This window comes from Nelumbo lutea, chromosome 1 (genome assembly GCF_056320005.1).
Source record: "Nelumbo lutea isolate HS-2025 chromosome 1, American lotus-T2T, whole genome shotgun sequence".
Taxonomy (NCBI): Eukaryota; Viridiplantae; Streptophyta; class Magnoliopsida; order Proteales; family Nelumbonaceae; genus Nelumbo; species Nelumbo lutea.
The window spans coordinates 161,574,460-161,593,878 of NC_142684.1; the positions used below are offsets into that span (position 1 = coordinate 161,574,460).

The following is a 19,419-nucleotide window of genomic DNA, read 5'->3' on the forward strand; positions in this document are numbered from 1 at the left end:
AAACTTCCCAGTTTAATATACATTTTGGATGTAATTCTGCATATGTTCCTAGCTTTGATGTAGGTATGGGTTGAGGGGCCCTCACCCTTCTTTGAATATAACACATGATGTGGGTTGACAAGCAAGTTATATGCAACACTTAAAAAGTGTACAACAATAAAAACAGCTTGAAAACAACAAAAACAAACTGGATTCTTATAGATTTTAGATCTGAACTTGAAGCAGAACTCCTCTTGGAACTGTTTTGCTATAGTAATAATTGCGTCAAGTTGGCCTCTTGCGTGGATACACAACGATAGAGGGATTGGAAGGCACTAAAAGCCCAAGTTCCCAACACTTAAAAAACCTAGCTAGTAGCTGGGGGTGAGCTACAATTCAAATAAAAGAGAGAGAATCAAAAACAAAAAGGCCTCCAAAGTAGCATCCCCCTTCTATTTTATAAGACTCAATGGCTTGCTAGAGAAGCCAACTAAAGTATTTGCACAGAAGCCCCTAGAATGTCCCCCTTCAAAGGTTCAAAGTATCAATACGCCTCTGTGTATCGACAGAGGTGCATTGGTACTTTAATTGATATGCTTTATTTTTTTAGTTTTTTTTTTTTTTTTAAATTGAGATTCAAGTGTAATTATATATAGGTTATTTAAAATAAAAAGGGTTTTGAAAAAAAACCTGTAAAAAGGTGTATTGAGGTTCAGAGATACAATACGATGGGCCCCGTATTGGGTGTATCTTTTCAATACTTTGAACCTTGCCCCCTTCTCAAATAGCTCCTTAAGAACAAACATAACATCAAACAACCCCCTGAAAAGATAATTTAGTTACAAAAACACCCAAGGGACCAAAACCAATAGTGATGCATACCCTTGGGCCTTGACTAGTAACCAAATTAGTAGCTTACACATGTCTTTGTCTCCAATGTGGGTACTTTTTCTTCTTTATTATTGCTTTATTTTTCATTTCCTTGAAATCTACGGGTAGCTATTTGACCTTCAATAGGTGTAGTATCATGGTCCTTGGCAACCATAGTACCTTTCTAAATTATGGTCTCTTTTGTTTTTGAGGATGTAATATGACTTTGATCTTGAGCCACTGGTTCAGAGGCATGTTGAAGTTTCTTATCTGAAAGACTGAAACAACTTCTCCTGGATTCCGCTCTTCCTTTGAGATCTCCTTTCCCAAATCTTCTGATTGCATTTCAATGATGTCTTCCTTTTCTTTTTCAGTGGATATGTTGAAGGTATCTTCAACGGTGTCATCTTCCTTTACAATCTGCTTCTCAAAGCTCTTTTTTGTACTATCATTTCCAAGATCTCCAGATATTTGTATAATAAATGAAGCTTGAACCTTGCATTTTTCATAGATCTCTATTACAAGGGGAACAGAGTGGTCCTTGACATTGCTATTCCAATCCATGGTTCCCTCCTTTGTATTTTCAGCCTTACTAGTTGTTACTAGTCCTTGTACCTCTCCATTTGACTCCATTTTGTATTCAACAAAGTTCTCTCCAAGTGTTTCTTCACTTCTTGCAAGTTTCTAATGGTCCTTTACTATGCTATCCTATTTGGCTTCCTGAACCAATTTATTTGAGGTGAAGAGGGTAATGGTTGGCTTACTTTCTTTCTTTGAAAAGGAATTGAGCTGCATTAGTTTAAGAGTTCTCTTCTTATCTTTTACAAAGTTATATGTATTCTTGTCCCCATAATTACTTTATATTGCTATGGGCATCCCGAAAGAATATGGCATGCATCCATTGGGACAACATCACACCAAATTGATAATTCAAATATGTTACCAATAGAGAAATTAACAAGACATTTAGAAGAAGCTCTTACTTCGTTTCCTTTGTTGAACCATGGAGTGTGATATGGTCAAGGATGTTCAACAATCTTGATCTGCAACTTGTCCAACATGTATTGAGAAACAAGATTCTCCCACCTTCACTGTCAATGATTAGGTTGCACAACTTCCTATTAGTTGTATGACGGTTCTAAAGATATTCTTCTTTAACTAGTCCTCGCGTAGTGGTTCTTGAGGTGCAACCGTGGAGTGCTGTATCACTAGCACTTCACCGTCAACATCTCCTTTCAAATTTTCTTCCTCTAAGGCATTAGCTTTAGTAATTTCAGCCACTTTTCCTTCCTCAATATGGCCTATATCATCTTAGTATCCTACTGTTCATCAATAACTTCATCAACCAAAGCTGAGAAAAAAAATACTTCATCACATCTCTCTACATCAACCAAATGTGTTTTACCTTTCAATCCTTCTCTTAGGACATTAATTAGAACGATGTCCCAACTCCATACACCCGAAACATTGAATAATAGCCAGCCCTTGGCTGTTCTTTGGTACATTTGAGGTTCCTTGAGCTGTAGGTTGTGTTTGATTGGTCACACGTTCCTTTACAGTCCCAGCACTTTCACTTATTGATGAGGGTGCACCTTTGACAACACATAGTTTTCGTCCTGAGCTTTGACTCAATTGAGTTTTGACCTTCAATGCTAGCTGATATGCAATCTCAAGCCATTGATGTAACTATCTAGCCTCTTGCTTTTCCGTTTCTATCATATTGCTCTGAAGAGTTAGTCTATTGAGCTCGTTTCTGTATACTTTTACACTTTTCCCCCGCTGCCTTAAATTCTGCACTTTTTTCGTAAAGAGTTTGCTCAAAATCCTATGGTAAGCTTTGGCAGATGGTTTAGCTAAGCAAGGGGTTCAAAGACAACACATGTACTGGGCACAATTGTAATATAGAACTGGGTGGCTTGTTTTGTAATGGGTTTGCTAGTTTCTCACAACTTCTTGTTGTAGTCCTTTTTTTCTTAAAGTTTTAATGAACGAATGATTTCTGTGTTGCCTATGAAAAAAACCCGGTGGTAAGAATTTCACTAACAATGTCAATGGGCTGTTCATTAACTCTAGCATCTTGTCTACTCCTTCCTAGCCCCAAATCACCTGCTACATCATCATCTTTAGCAGTATTTTGGGGTACGAGTTCATCGAGACATTCAATCTGTTCTTGCAACTCTCATGCATCCTCTTGGAATACCTCTATAGTGACATGTTATGATCTTCTACCACCTCTACCACACTCATCCCTAGCAGCCATAATAATATAAACAAGATAAAACAAGAAGATGAACTTTGAAGTGAACCCAAGGAAACAACTTTCTGTGATATCACTTGATGCTATATGCAACACTTCAATTGAACAACAATAAACACAGCAATACAAAGTTGGAAACAATAAAAGCAAACTGGATTCTTAGAGATTTCAGAAGTAAACCTGAAGCGGAACTCCCCTTTGAACTGTGGCGTCAAGCTGGCCTCTCGTGTGGATATGCAACGATAGAGGGATTGGAAGGTGCCAAATGGGTTATGAGTTGATTCCTCAAATTCCAAGAAAACCCTAGCTTGGGGTGAGCTACAGCTCCAATAAAAAAGAGAATTAAAAACAAAAAGACCTCCAAAAACAGTTCTCTTCTCTTTTATGAAACTCAATGGCTTGGTGGAGAAGCCAACTAATTCACACATAAGCCCCTAGAATGTTCTCCCTTCACAAATAGCCCCTTAAAAACATACATAACTTCAAACAACTCCTAAAAGATAACTTAGTTACAAAAATACCCAAGTGACCAAAACCACTGTGGTGCACCCAAACTGCTCTTGGACAGAAACCAAATTACGAAATGATGAAAATATCTCTATACCCAAATTGGCTACAAAGCCACCGAAGACAACTTGGGATCCTATCACAAAAAAAATACAATTCAGAATATATTTACATTTCTCACTCTTTTTTCTTTCTTCTTCCCCCCCCCCCCCCCTGTTATATTCTTCTTCCCTCTTTTTTTAGGGCTCATCAACATTATACCTTTATCTGTCAAAAAAAGTGAACTCCTTATTAACTTTAAAACTGTTTTAATATTGAAATACAAATGGAAATGTATATTATGAAACTATAGCGGAAGAATTTGCAAAATTTATAACTGTGCATGGATGATAAAACAAACTATATGACATGTTCATATATGCAACATATTTATCTTCCAAGTTATTGGTGTATTTTCATGTATTATTTTCAGGATTAATTTATTGATATATAATGGTTGTACTTGTCCAGAAAATTCTCAGGTGCCAAATGCAAGGTTTCAGGCTGCTGCAGCTATTCGAGATGCAGCGATAAGGGAATGGGGGTTTCTTACAGCTGATGATAAGAAAAGCTTGGTAAGGTATGCTTATGGTTGGGAGGCAGAAGCTTATTTGTTATTGCTAGTTTGCTACTAGTGGTTTATTTCGCTATGCATTGAAAAATAGGTATATCTTTGTCTGGTGAGGATTTTTGATCTAGTGTTTTCATGGACACCTCCTTCTTTCTTGGACTCCTGAGTTGCCATGTCTCTTTGTGTCAGATTGTGTCTGGATCCCAAATCCTTAGTTTGACACCCTGGAGTTACAGGTAGACCAATTTTTAAAATTTCCCATTGAGTCAGTTCTCAAAAATGGCGAATCATGGAGGACTGCAAAAGATGAAACTGACCATCTCTGTTTATAATTGTCTCCTGGTTTCTGTGTTTAGAAGATGCCAACGTTCTGACTCATAGATGAGGTGGATTTTGATGGTTGTTCTCTTGGGAATTCAGCCCCCATTTGGTGTCAGCGAAACTTCATTGTGTATCAGGGTATTATGTTTTTGTTGTGCATCTGGGTTCCATTACATGCTGAGTAGATTAGTATTCTCAACTGGGTTTGAGAAAGTGGTGATTGAGTTCAAATGGTTATTGGTTGGATGGGGGGAGACTGTGATTACTCATGGTCATTACATCATCACATCAGATAGTAAGGCTAGAGCTTTAGTGTAAGAATGAAAATATTAAAACGAAAGGTTTATATGCAGACAATTTGTGATGAAGTTCTTTATTTTTGATAGTAAATAAAAAAAAGTAAATTACATTAGAGGGAGGGTAATGAGTTATCACCCAGACGAGATATAATTGACTGAAATCATTTAGGATATTTTTTTTTAGGAAATCGTTTAGGATATTCACACACCCAATGGATGGATCAGTACCCAATTGTCAATCATCTTTCCTATGCCTGCACTTAGATTGTCCATATTCCTGGATTTATCCATGAACAATCTTGTATTTCCTTTTAAAATACTGTAGGTGCAACTGACTAAATAATTTGGGATACAATTTTCATCCATCCAATGGTCTCCCAAAACTTTGATCCCAAATCCCAGGATTGAAATTTCGCAACATATTGGCTGATATGTATTGTATCGGTGACCTACTGATATGCCATTTTAAGCTTGGTTTCAGGTGTTGACCTGTTTCAGGGGGTAGACAGGCCTTATCCCCCCCCGGAACAGGTTTGGAAAAAATAAAAAAAATAAAAAAATCACCCGATAGTACAGACCAATACACCGGATTTATCATTGAAACATCTTTAGACCTTGCCCAAGTCACACCTATTAAAACCCACACATTTTGGATGAATCAGTACCTGATCTCCTGATCTACAATTACTTTCCTATGTTTGAACATAACGTGTTCATGTTCCTGGATTTATCATTGAAACATCTTTTATTTCTCTCCTTCCATAATCCCCAGGAAGTAGCGAAGGAATGCAGCTTCAAAATATGCTGGCCTTCTTGTTGTCTTGAATCCTTGGCCACTGTCTTGCACTTGATGAATAAATGAAGCACATTCTCCTCACTGTAATGACATAAATAAGATATACTTCCCATCTTAAATTCCCTCTCTTCTTTAAATTATCCAATTTTACAATACTAACCAAAGCTAGCAGCCAATCAAAATTCAAAAGCTTCCACCTTTAGAGGAACAGGGTTCCCCCAAATACACTTGTATTAATATTTCAACTTGATTTTTTTATAATACCATTGTATAAAACTTGACTGAAATATCCATGCAATGTTGATTTAGATGTGAATCAGTCCTCTAGTATCAGGTTTAAAATCAGTGATTAAAACAGTACAAATCAGATCTGAATGATAGTGCAAGAGCTGTGTATGTCGAAGAGAAGAGGTAAGAGAAGAAGTCGGATCTATCTTCCTTCTCTAACCCTATTTTTTATTAATCTCTAAAACAAATTGATGATGACAAGTATACCCTTAAGTGGGCAGCCAACTTGGCAGTTACATAAAGAAAATAAAATAAGAACAAATAACAAGCCCATTAAGTGAGGCCCATCAACATAAAATAAAAGATAAAATAAAGGATATCACATAGGAGGCTGTTAGGGCCCATTCAGCCCAGTCTCTTTACACTCCCCCTCAAGCTGAGCAAAGATGTCAATCATGCCCAACTTGCTTATATAGTGTGTCAATTTCCCCCTGGGAACTCCCTTGGTCAAGATATCAGCCAGTTGCTCTTCTGATGTGATAAATGGTAAACAGACTTCTCCTGAAGAGATAAATGATAAACAGACTTCTCCTGAAGAGACTCTTTCCTTTATGAAATGCCTATCAACCTCAATGTGCTTAGTTCTGTCATGCTGAACCGGATTATGTGCAATGTTGATAGCAGCTTGGTTGTCACAATAGAGCATCATTGGTTGCTCGTAGTCCACCCCCAATTCCTCTAGAAGGGATCGTAGCCATAGTAATTCTGACACACCATGAGCCATTGCCCTGTATTCTGCTTCAGCTGAGGATCTAGCAACTATTGATTGTTTCTTGCTCCTCCAAGACACAATATTCCCAGCAACCAGAGCACAATAACCAGAGGTGGACCTTCTGTCATCAATACATCCTGCCCAATCTGCATCAGTAAAGGCTTTGAAACTGATTGAGTACCTTTCAAGTAGCACAAAACCCTTTCTGTAGCAGCTAGATGAGTATCTCTGGGCGAATGCATAAACTGACTGAGAACACTTACTGCATAGGAAATATCTGGCCGAGTCATGCAAAGGTATAACAACTTCCCAAACAGTCTTTGAAACACTCCCTTATCAGACAAAGGTGCACCATCTGTGGCAGAAAGCTTATGATTAGGATTAATGGGAGTGGAGATGGGTTTAGCTCCAAATTTACCAGTGTCAGCAAGAAGATCAAGGACATATTTGCGCTGAGATATGAATATACCATCTTTAGATCGAGCAACTTCAATGCCCAAAAAATACCAAAGATCTCCCAAATCTTTAATTTCAAATTCAGAGTGGAGAAATGCTTTTAGTTTACTGGCCTCTTCAATGTCATTACCCGTGACCACAATATCATCAACATAAACAATCAAGAAGGTCACTAGAGAGTCATTTTTCTTCAAGAACAGTGTATGATCAGATTGTGTTTGAATGTAGCCAAAGGAGACAAGAGCAGCCTGAAATCTCTCAAATCAAGCCCGAGGAGATTGTTTGAGACCATAAAGGGATTTGTGTAGTTTATACACCTTGCCTTTCATTTCTTTCCCATACACTTCTGGAGGTAGAGACATATAGACCTCTTCATGCAGATCTCCATTCAAGAAAGCATTTTTAACATCAAATTGGTGTAGGGGCTAGTCAAAGGTAGCTGCTAGAGAAAGCAAGACCCTAACTGAAGTCATCTTAGCTACAGGAGCAAAGGTCTCAAGATAGTCAATGCCATACATTTGGGTGTAACCCTTGGCAACCAACCTAGCCTTATACCTCTCAACCGAGCCATCAGAGTGGTATTTAATGGTAAACACCCATTTACACCCCACCGGTTCCTTCCCTTTCGGCAAATCCACAACATCCCAGGTATGGTTCTTATATAATGCTTCAAGTTCAGTCATCATAGCATCCCTCCATTCAGGTTGAGACAATGCTTCCGGTACAGACCTGGGTATTACATGTGAAGAGACAGAAGCAAGAAAGGAGTAGTAGGAAGGAGAGAGAAGGCTGTAAGATAAATGTTTGGAGATGCAATGGGCTGTACACTTCTGCTTGCCCTTGTGAAGAGCAATAGGAAGGTCAAGGTCAGGGACGGTCGAAGGTGGGTCGATAGAGGGTTGACTTGTTTCCTCAGGAACTGTGGGAGTGATCAGATGCTCTTCTGAAGGAGTGGAAACAACCTGCATATGTTAGAATCTCTGCCTTTGGTAACACCTTTAGAGAGTAGGAGCAGAAGCAAGAGGAGGATTAGGGGTGGGTCTAGTGGAAGAGGTGGACACCCCATGATCAGACTCACAAGGGATGGGAAGAGGAACAACTGGAGACATAGCAAAGGGTTCATCAGATTTCTCCCCCTCAGGAGGAACACTAAAGAAAGGAGTCAACTCTGCAAAGGTGACGTCCCGAGATACAAAGCGGGTGCCACGAACTGGATCAAAACAACAATAACCCTTTTGTGTAGAGGCATATCCCAGAAACACACACTTATGAGCTTTAGGTTCAAATTTATGCCTTTGGTGACTATGAATATGCACATAACAAGTACTCCCAAATACACAGAGAGGGAGAGAAAAGAGATCCTCATCCGGGAAGAGAAGACTAAAGGGGGTTTTAAAGCCAAGGACCCTGGTGGGCATATGGTTGATTAGGTAGGTAGCAGTATGAATAGCATCTCCCCAAAACCTTACAGGAACACGGGATGCAAATAAAAGGGATCTGACAACCTCAACCACATGTCTGTTATTTCTTTCTGCCACTCCGTTTTGTTGTGGAGTGTAGGAACAAGAGCTTTGATGAATAACCCCAAAAGTTTCAAGATAGGTGGAGAGGGTTTTCTCAAAATACTCCTTAGCATTGTCAGAGCAGAATATTTTGATACGGGTATTAAACTGGGTGATGATGAGTTCATGAAAAATTTTCACAATGATTGGTATTTCATCGCGGGATTTCATGAGATAAACCCAAGTATAACGAGAATAATCATCAATAAAAAGGATAAAATACCTGTAGCCCCCCATGGTTGGCATGTGATATGGTTCCCACACATCAAAGTGAACAATATGGAAAGGAGAAAAAGATCTTTTATTACTGATTGAATAGGAATGTCTACAATGCTTTGCGAGCTCACATGACTCACAATGAAGACTAGATAAAGACACTCCTTTAAACATATATGGGAACGGATGACTTAAAGTAGAAAAAGACAAATGACCAAACCGAAAATGACATAACAAAATTTTGTTAACAGACTCTGACACAACTGACTCTAAAGCAACTCCATGAGGTGATCCCCAGGCTTGATTTGGTGTGTCCAGCAGGTATATTCCGTTCGCCTCATGGCCACTTCCAATTGTCCTATGAGATTGCAGGTCCTGAAAAACACAATGAGTGGGAAAGAAGGTTATGTTGCAGTTTTTGGACTTTGTTAAGCTACTAACAGATAAAAGGTTTGTGTTAAACTTAGGAACATGGAGAACAAAAGATAAGAACAGGGTGTCAGAGGTCTTTATATCTCCTTTACCAGAGATGGGGGCAAGTGACCCATCGGCTAGGGATATTTTCTCTTTCCCAGAAAGGAGATGGTATGAACAAAAAAGGTTAGATAGGCTGGTCATATGGTTTGATGCACTAGAATCTATAATCCAAGGGAGTTTATGATTACCTGAAACTGAAGCATGATTTGCTGAGGCATATGTACCTGAGTGAGCAAAAGCCGATGAAGATGATGTACTGTTGGAAGGGTGAGTTGAAGAAACCGTAGCTTTCGGGTGATTTAGGAGCCTCCCATACTCCTCAAAATCCAGCTTCATTGCAGCCAATTGCTCAATAGTTGATTTTTCTTCACTTTCCTTACTTCCCCACTCGGGCACTGTAGCAACATTAGCAGTCTTGGATTTTCCCACCTGACTGCCCTCCTTAGGGTTATTATTGTTCTTAAACCTATCGGGAAGAAGTTCAGGATGAAGCTTCTAGCACAGAGCGCCACACTCGAGCTTCACCTTTCCTGGTAATCTCGAAAATCTCTAGTCGGATAGGGTTTCGGGCAGCAGCAGAACAACAACACTTCTTGGCAAAATCTAGCCAGAACTAAACTCTCCAAACCCTTCTACCAACTAGGCAAGTGATTCTCTATACTATAGAGAACCTATCTCTCCATACACTCTCTTGATTTTAGAGTGTACAGGAACAAAGAAAAAGAAGAAAGAGGAACTGAACCCGCTCTGATACCAAGATGTGAATCAGTTCTCTAATATCAGGTTTAAAATCAGTTATTAACAGTACAAATCAGATCTGAACGATAGTGCAAGAGCTGTGTATGTCGAAGAGAAGAGGTAAGAGAAGAAGAAGTCGAATCTATCTTCCTTCTCCTCTAACCCTATTTTTTATTAATCTCTAAAACAAATTGATGATGACAAGTATACCCTTAAGTGGGCGGCCAGTTTGGCAGTTACATAAAGAAAATAAAATAAGAACAAATAACAGGCCCATTAAGTGAGGCCCATCAACATAAAATAAAAGATAAAATAAAGGATATCACATAAGGGGCTGTTAGGGCCCATTCAGCCGAGTCTCTTTACAGATTTGTTTAATGGTAGGAAGAAAAATCAGAGCAGGAAGGATAGAGTTGACAAGAGAAAGCTTTTAGGTCTTAACAGACCAAATTTCAAAAGAAGTGGGACACTGGCTAGACGTATCTTGTCTGGAGTTAGAAAGAGAAAGTGAGAAAGGTGGATTTGGGTGATCGCCAAGTATGATAAGAGTGGTAAGAATAGGATGATTGGTGGAACAGGTATGAACCTTGTTGATTGCCCATATTCTTCAGTGAATGGTGATTCTGGACACTGTTCTCAGGTTGGCAGAGGAGCTGAGGTGATTTGCGTCTCTGCTGAGCCTGGGGTTTCAGATGCGGCACCTCTAGAAATCAAGTATGACTCTGGAATCCAGCTCTGTCGATCTTGGAAGTGGATTTCTTTGCTGGTTCAGAGAGGCTGGAGGGGGGGGGGGAGAGTTGGGGAAGGGCATGACTCTGCAGGCAACGAGTTTGAGAGTGAAGGTGAGCCTGGAGGAAAGGGGCTACAGATGATGGCAGGGATCAGGATGAGACCTATGTTGAGGAGGTGAAGGCTGGAAGGTTGGGTGTTGACTTGGGCTGAAGGAGCAGGTCTGAAGAAAAGGAGGAACAGATTAACGGGTTAATTAGTAAGAAATTGCATAGTTCGAGAAACCATAATGTAGTGCACGTGGCAAAGATCTTCTCCAGGCTAAAACTTGATCTGGCAGGGGCAGGACCTACAAAAAGCTACAAATGGGTTTATAAAAGGAAAAGAACAAGAGGCAATGAGACATCTGGCATTGACCATAGGGGGACAACAATGCAAGTTCAAACATCGGCTTCCCATTTGGGGAAGGAGCAACAGGAAAACAAAATGAGTGGGCATGGATTCTGATTCTGGTGCGAGCAGGATGCTGCAAAATAATGATGGTAATGACAGTAGTTCAGTGTGTGTGACTCTCCAGAAATTAGTAGATAGAGAGGTCACAATTGGTAAGAGCTTGGGCTTGTTTTTCTAGGTTGGTGAGGAGTTTGCTAGAAGGGCCTTTGAGGAGTTCCAAAGGAGGAGACGGGAAGAGAAGTTGAACAAAAAAGTTCACTGGGAAGGAGGCAAGATTTGGGACAAAGATGATTCAAGCCAGGAGGTTGAGTTTGTGGAGGAAGATTGAGGCCTTGGTGGTTGTGCAAGGAGGGCTTGCATTCCTGATCAGATGTTGGGCTGTCTGTCTATGTTGTCACGGGGATTTCTCTTTGGTTTTTTTCCTGGTCTTTGCTTAGGTGGGTTGGGTGAATCTTAAAGTTTTGTTAGTTACGTGGTTATTAGTTTTATTATGGGGTTTTTGAGGTCTGATTGATGGTTCATTGGGTGTGCTTCCTTTTCAGGTGATGTCTTATCACTTTTCTGTTGTATTCTTTTTCCTTTTTCTAATGAAATTTTATTTTTATTTTTCAAAAATAAAGAAATATCCAGTTGTGCATTCTTTCCACCATCTTTCATCCCTCTCAGGCATACAGCTATCTTCACCCATTCAAACTTGCTTAATAACATAATGTATTCATCCACTTTCCTATCTACAAGTGGTCTTCTAAACCTTGGATACCAAATCAAATTCTCTCCTCTTGTCTCAGAGACTGACTGATGGCGGTGTTTTGAGAACTCAATTTATAAAGAAGCTTCTGTCCTTGGAAGAACAGGGTTTCCCCAAACACACTTGGTGTTGGAAATTTTCACCCGATTTCTTTTAATGCCATTGTTTAAAAACTTGACTGTGAAACATCCATTTGTGCATTTTTTCCACCATCTTTCATCCCTCTCCAGTACAGCTATCTTCTTCTAACCAAGCTTGCTTAATAACATAATGTATTCATCTACTTTCCTTTCTAGAAGTCGTCTTTGACTCCTTGAATACCAAATAAAATGTTCTATTGTCTCATAGGACCAACTGATGGTAATGTTTTGAGAACTCAATTTATAGAGTAGGACAAATCTCCTCCAGTTTCCCAACACTGCTCCAGTCATCTTCCCAAATTCTGATTCTGGTTCCATCTCCCATTTAAGCTTTATAATGCTTAAAAAGGATTCTTGGAAGCTCATAATGCAATTCCAACTTAATGATCCCATATTTGCCTCTTTTGAACCACACTCAAACCTAATGACCTTATATTTGCCTGCTTTCACCAACTCTATGGCTCCATAATGGAATTTTGTAGGCCTCTACCATTTTCTTACTAAACACTCCAACCTTGTTTCGCGTTTTTTTGACAGGTAATAATAACTTTGTTAATTATAAGTCATGTATAAAACATGAAAAATAGGAGGATAGATAAATCTTCAATCATTTAGTAGATACCCTTGACCACTTGAAACAAAACAAAAATTGGATAAGTTTAATAGGTTGTTAACTCTTCTCAATTGTTATTGAAATGAATAATACTAATGTCTATGAAACTTTTGTGTATCAAGGCCCAGCCAGTGATGAAGGAACTATATCCTTGCAAATTTTAGGCAATGTTTTTGACTTATGTTGAAAACTCCTTCAATTTCTCTCCTTCCAAATACCCTACAATGCTGCAAAGGAAGATTCTTCAACTGTATGGTGCCAGTATAAAAAAAGAAATAACATATGAATTCCGGCCAACACTGTATCGTACAAAGTAAAAAATAATAAAAAAAATCATTGTCCTGTTATATACACCATAGGAAACGAACAAGGAAAAAATTAAGTTTGTAAAACATTTTAAATTTGAAATATCATTTTATATTTATACATATTTTTAAAAAGCCTTGTAGTATCATTTTATATTCTTCTACCACCAAGCAGGTTTTCAATCCAATCCAGACTCCTCTGCCTCAATGAGTTGTGAATTAAACTTTAAATTTTTGTTGGCTGCTCGTTAGGAAATCTAGGGTCTTCAAGGATAGGAGTTTTCTAAGGTGATTTAATAGTGATATTGTTATCCTTTTTGAGTCTAACTGGGTCAGATGACCGTGTCCAGCCATCCAGCTTGGGTCCCATATATTCTTAACTTCTCGGTTTAGACTCTTGGGCATACATCAGATTTTATCTGTCTGTAGACATGCAATATTGGTATGATCTATTGATTCTTAGCAAGTTTCCAATAAAACTTTATTATGGTAGTTCATGCATATATCTCATTATGGGTGTATCTTCTGCTCATGTCTATTTGATCCACTCCTTCTCATTGTTGTTCAATATCTTTTGTCTAATGTCATTGTATTTAGTGCTCATATATTGAATATTTTGCCTTTAATTTGCAGTTTTTGCCTCTGTTTTATCATGCAAAATGCAAGTTCACCTGATGCATATGTCCAAGCAAAGGTTGCAGCTGTGGGGGCACAATTAATGAAAAGAGGCTGGTAAGTTGCACCAAAAGGATTAAATAACTTTCCATCACATGCAACATATACAAGAATTTGTACAGTAAGTGTGGTCAAAGATTATATTAGTGATTAACTAAAAGAATGTTACACAAGCTCAAAGTCATTGCAAACAAGCTAACCCAATACAGTTCTGTCCTGAAAGAAGATCACAAGCAAAGGTTTCTGACATGGATGCATGCTTAAGAGTGAAACTAGGGATTAAGGATTCATGGTGTTGTTGCAGAAAAATTGAAGATGATGATGATGATGTGGAGGGATGAGTTATATGTGGCAGAAAAATAGAAGACGGTTGGTGCCGCATGGAAGACAAAGCAGGAGCTTCCATTGGATGGTCAAAAAAAGGAGGGAATAGGTTCAAATATCAGGGTGACCAAACTGTTGCCCAAGGAAAAAAGGTGGTGGGAAGGTTGCTATTTACAAAACAAGTAGACACGCACAAAATTTAAATCCAACGGTTGGGACAAAAACGTATGCAGAAGCTGTGTCAAGCAAAGAAAATGTGTGAGGCATGGAATCTCAGTGCAGAGGTATCAAATGGGGTGAATACTCAGAGATTGGTTGGACCGCGAGCCATCCTCAGCCTGGGCGAAGTAACTTCAATCTTAGGTCGGCATGTGACTCTTTAGTGAGTCATGTGCCTTGCTCTATTAACCTAGCAGGGGACAGAAACTTTGATCTATCTTCATCGTCTTTGGATCTTAAGCTGAAAACTCTTCCCGGTGGTGCCCTTTTTATCAGGAAAGTCTGTGTTGCTATTTCAAAGAAAAAACTGATAGTCAAGAAGCTGTAAAGATGATTTGGGTGCCGGTTTCAGGTGAACACTCCACTACACCAGACAGGCCGAATCCTAAGTTTAAAAGAGTTGAGAAAGAAGACTCATAATTAGATATCGACTGGGAAAATTTGCAAATTAAAGGGGGCATAGAAGTAAATCAGCCCTTAAGTATTGAAAGCATCGGTTCTACCAAGGCATGTAAGTGAATGGAGGAGGAAGACTGGGGTACTGAACTGTGATTCGAGGAACAGTTGTGTGAAGCTACAGTGCCTCTAAAGAAATTTAGCCCTGAAGAGCTTTCTACCGAAAGCGAGAAGATCTCGGCTGTGCCAAAAAAAAGTTCCTCTAGACTAACAAAACCAGGAACAAATACAAGTTATAAGCAACTTGGGATAGAAGGAGCCAACACTTAAGTTTCAGAGCGAAGGCCACAAGAAGCTGAACAAGGTTTACCCAACACGACACCTGACCACTCCAAGCCTACCTTGGGACTGGCTAACGAAAGTTTGGAACAGGGAAATTCAAACCCCTTAGTTATTTCTTCTGTTCCTCCTGTTATTGCTGGTGCTAATTGTGCTCCCCCTTGTTTGTCCTCCCCTGTTTTTGCAGCTCCATCTGTTATTCAAGACCCTGTGACGGTTGATAATCACATACCTACCATGCCTGTGCACTTGTTAGAAGCAGAAGAGAAGGGTGATAGGATTGAGGGGGAGAGGATATTTGGAATTGTGTTGGACAACCTAAAATTGCTGGTATCAGTAGATGGAAAAGGAACTGATGGGAATGAATTTTTAAGAAATGAATTGTAGGAACTGGAAGATGGAGGCACTGGAAATATAGGCAGTAACAGTGGTCAAGGGGCAAAAGATAAGAATCTGTTGGTAGAAAATGAGGCAAACTTGAGAAAGAAGAAAAGAAAGGCTATTGCTGATAGCTTGAAAGGGGTGAAGATATATTCAAGGAAGGATAAAGGCTTGGAGAAGACAAGGAAAATGAAAAAGTGAAGTGGAGAGGCTGATGAGTGACATAATTTATGATAGGAAGAGAATAGGAAATGAAAAGTGAGGGACATCAACTGAAGGTGTAAGGGTTCGGGTCAACTTTTTCTCAAGAATGAAGATAATAAGTTGGAATATGAGGGGATTAGGAAGTGTTACCAAAAGAAGGCTAATAAAGGATACTTTTAGAAAGGGGAAACTGGATTTGGTTTTGATCCAAGAAGCAAAGCTCTCAGAGGTTGATAAGAGATGGATTATAAGTATTTCGGGAATTAGAGGTCTGATCTGGTCGTTTGCACCCTCGTGGGGTGCATCTGGAGGTATCCTTACTATTTGGAAAAATGAGGAGGTGGAATGTTTGGAAGAGTTGGTTGGACAATTTTCTATCTCAATAAAAGTAAGGAGATCTAGGGATGGCAGGGAGTGAGCCTTGACAAATGTATATGGACTGAACTCATATAGAGACAATGATCTTTTTTGGATGGAATTGGGGCAATCAACGATTTACGGGAGGGGCCTTGGTTTTTCGGAGGTGATTTCAATGTTATAAGGTTCACTTTAGAGGCAAATAAACCTAACCAAATATTAACTACAAGCATGAGAAACTTCAATGCATTTGTGGATGTTTTTGAATTAAAGGAGCTCCCATTATTGCAAGTAAAGTTTACTTGGATAAACTTTTAGGAGTCCCCGACTTGTTTTAAACTGGATAGGTTCCTTTTCTTAGTGCATTGGGAAGAGATGTGGGAAACAGTTGGGGAAGTTCTAAAAGGAATATGGCTTTGTTGGGGAAGTGGTTGTGGAGGTTTACAATGGAAAAAGATAAATTGTGGACTAAGATTGTGTCTAGCATACATGGGCTGGATGGCAACGGTTGGTATCCTAGAATCACGCCAAGGGCTACAGCTGCTTCTCCTTGGAAACCATTCATGATTTGCTTCCAGCTTTCTCCCCTTGGGTCAGGTATGGTCTTAACTCTGGCAATCGAATAAAATTTTGGGAACAACTATGGGTTGGGGATTCACCTCTGAAGGACCAATTTCCTTCCTTGTATGCTCTGTTAGACTTGAAAAGTGAACCTATTTCTTCTTTCTTAGGTCCTTCGGACTCCACTTCTGGTTTTGGTTGGAACTTAGGGCTGAGAAGGGCAATTAGGATACAGACTTGGACAACATTTCATCTTTGTTAACCATCCTGGAGAATGTTTTCTTGGATCTTAATAAGGAGGACACTAGATTTTGGACTCCTTCCACCTCAGGTACTTTCTCTTGTACTTCGTTTTTTGAAACCTTAACTCAGGCTTCTGTCACAATTGGGGTGTCCTTTCCAGTTAAGGAGATCTGGAGCAAGCCCATTCCTCCTCGGGTTGGTAGTTTTTGTTGGGAAATTTTCCTGGAAAGAGTTAACACAAATGATTTACTTCAAAAAAAGAGATCCAATTCGTGTTTACTTCCTAATAGGTGTGCTCTTTGTAAAGCTGATGGGGAAACTGGTTACACCTTATGGTTTCTTGTAAGGTCACTAAAACTGTATGGGAGTGGGCTCTTTCCCTCTTTGGGTGTTCTTGGAATCCCCTCGAGAGTGTCCAAAGTCTGTTCTCTCCAACATTTTTCAGATGGCCTAAGAAGAAAGGGAAGATTATGTGGAGGAGCATTAGGGCAGCTGTATGTTGGTCCCTATGGGAAGAAAGAAACTCACGGATTTTCTCAGACAAGGAAAGAACCCTAGAAAACCTATTAGACCTAATACTTTTAAGGGCTGTCCATTGGCTAAAATCTTTGGAGCTGTTCTCAAACTTTCTTGTGGCTGACTTATTAAGAAATTGGAAAGAGATAGCTACCTCTGCTTTGTGTAAGAGGACTATTAGCCCTTCCTAGTCTCTTCCCTCTGGATTTATAAAACTGAATTTTGATGGCAGTAGTTGAGGAATCTAGGGCCTTCTGGGGGCTGTTATTGCTTTGTTCTTTGGCCTACTGGGGATGGAGACTCTCTTAGGGCTGAGATCCTTACAGCTCTGGAAGGAATTCAAAGAGCAAGGGAACTAAATATCAGACGATTGATCTTGGAAGGTGACTCAAAGGTGGTGATTAGCTGGCTTAAGGATGAGGACAATGGCTTGTAGAGCTATAACAATGAAAAGAAAAAATTCAGTTGGTTGGGCAGGGATACTGAGATGCAATATAGATGGGTGAAGAGGACTGCTAATTCAATTGCAGATGGGTTGGCTAAGCAGGGGGTGAATAGGGAGGCTATCTTTTGGGCTAATCTGTGACTTTCTGTCATTGTTTTTTGTTGATGGGGAATTAAGACATTTTACCTCCCCTATGATATCTAAAGCTCCATAAATCTTTACATCATTATAAAGTTTTTGTTACTGATAAAAAAAAAGAGATGTGGGAAAGTCTAGCCTCGTGAGCTTTGCCTATAGTAACCTCTAACAATTGTCCAATTAGCCTAACTCAAGAGCTGTCATACGTGGTCCTTTGCCTTTCAAATTTGAAAACATGTGGTTGGAGGACCCCACCTTTGTAACAAAAGCGAAGAGTTGGTGGGGTGAACTTAGGGGTAGTGGTACAAAGAAGGGGTCCCTAAAATAATTTTAAGAAAAAAAAACCAAAGCTTGGTACAAAGAGCAGTTTGAAAGGGTGGAGGAATTAAAGGAAAGAATCTCCTCGAGGATAGTAGGAAGCTTTGAGAGAGATTAGTGGGGAGGAAAGGGAGGAGAACGGAAGCTAAAGATCGAAATGGATGATCTGTTGAGAAAAGAGGAAATTTCTGGGAGACAAACATTGAGATGTAAATGGATTGTGGAGGGTGATGGAAATACAAAATACTTCCATTCTTTAGCTAATGGTAGGAGGAGGAAAAATCAGATAACTAGCATTGAGGTGGGGAATCAAGAGGTCACAAGGGAGTATGAAATAGTTAAAATTTTTTTTGGACCACTTCAAGGGCTCTTTGCCACCTCAGAAGGGAGGAGATCAAATTTCCCAAAATTGGCTTGGGATAAATTGCCAAAAGACATTGTTGCTAATATGGAAAAGAAGTTTACACTCGAGGAGATCAAAGAGGTAGTGTTCTTGATGGAAAGATCTAAAGCCCAAGGCTGGATGGTTTCTCCATGGCTTTTTATCAAGAGTGTTGGGAGTTCTTGGAAGATGATCTTTTGGAAGTTTTCAATGAATTCTTTCTTGAAGAAGAAATATCTTGAGGAGCAAACTCAACCTTCATAGCTTTAATCCCCATGAAGAAGGTAGCCAAAGAACCTAAAGATTTCAGACCCTTACGCCTAGTGGGAAATCTTTATAAGATAATAGCAAAGGTCCTGGCTGGAAGACTTAAAAAGAGTTTGCCTTTAGTCATCTCACATTTTCAAGGAGCTTTCATTGAAGGGAGACAAATAATTGATCCAATTTTGGTAGAAAATCAGTGTTTAGCAGAGAAGAGACAGGGGGGTTGGTCTACAAATTGGATTTTGAAAAGGTTCATGATTTAGTGGATTAGGCATTTCTCCTGGAAATATTAGAAAGGATTGGGTTAAGAGACAAGTGGAGGATGTGGATTAAAGGATGCTTAAGTTCAGTACACTATTCAATCTTAATTAATGAGGTGGCAAGTGAATTTTTTTTTCTAGCCAAATGAGGGCTAAGATAGGGAGATACTTTATCCCCTTTCCTTTTCACTTTAGTAGCTGATGTATTAAGCAGGATGATTGTGAGGGCTGATCAGGAGAGGTTATTCAGAGGATGGAAGGTAGGTAGGAATGAGGTGACAGTTTCTCACTTGCAGTTTGCAGATGATATAATCTTGTTTT

General features: G+C 39.4%; 1 protein-coding gene across 4 annotated transcripts in view; it reads left to right on the top strand.

Moving 5' to 3' along the window:
* The window catches only part of LOC148878782 (exportin-4 protein), a 156,895-nt gene that overhangs the window by 10,575 nt on the left and 126,901 nt on the right, over positions 1-19,419 (top strand). For 3 of the 4 annotated variants that reach the window (XM_088960143.1, XM_088960146.1, XM_088960144.1), the window contains exons 3-4: positions 4,124-4,232; positions 13,710-13,808. In XM_088960143.1, coding sequence (XP_088816269.1) covers positions 4,124-4,232; positions 13,710-13,808 — 208 coding nt within the window. The remainder of the gene's footprint in view (positions 1-4,123; positions 4,233-13,709; positions 13,809-19,419) is intronic. The other variant, XM_088960145.1, reaches the window with a different exon arrangement.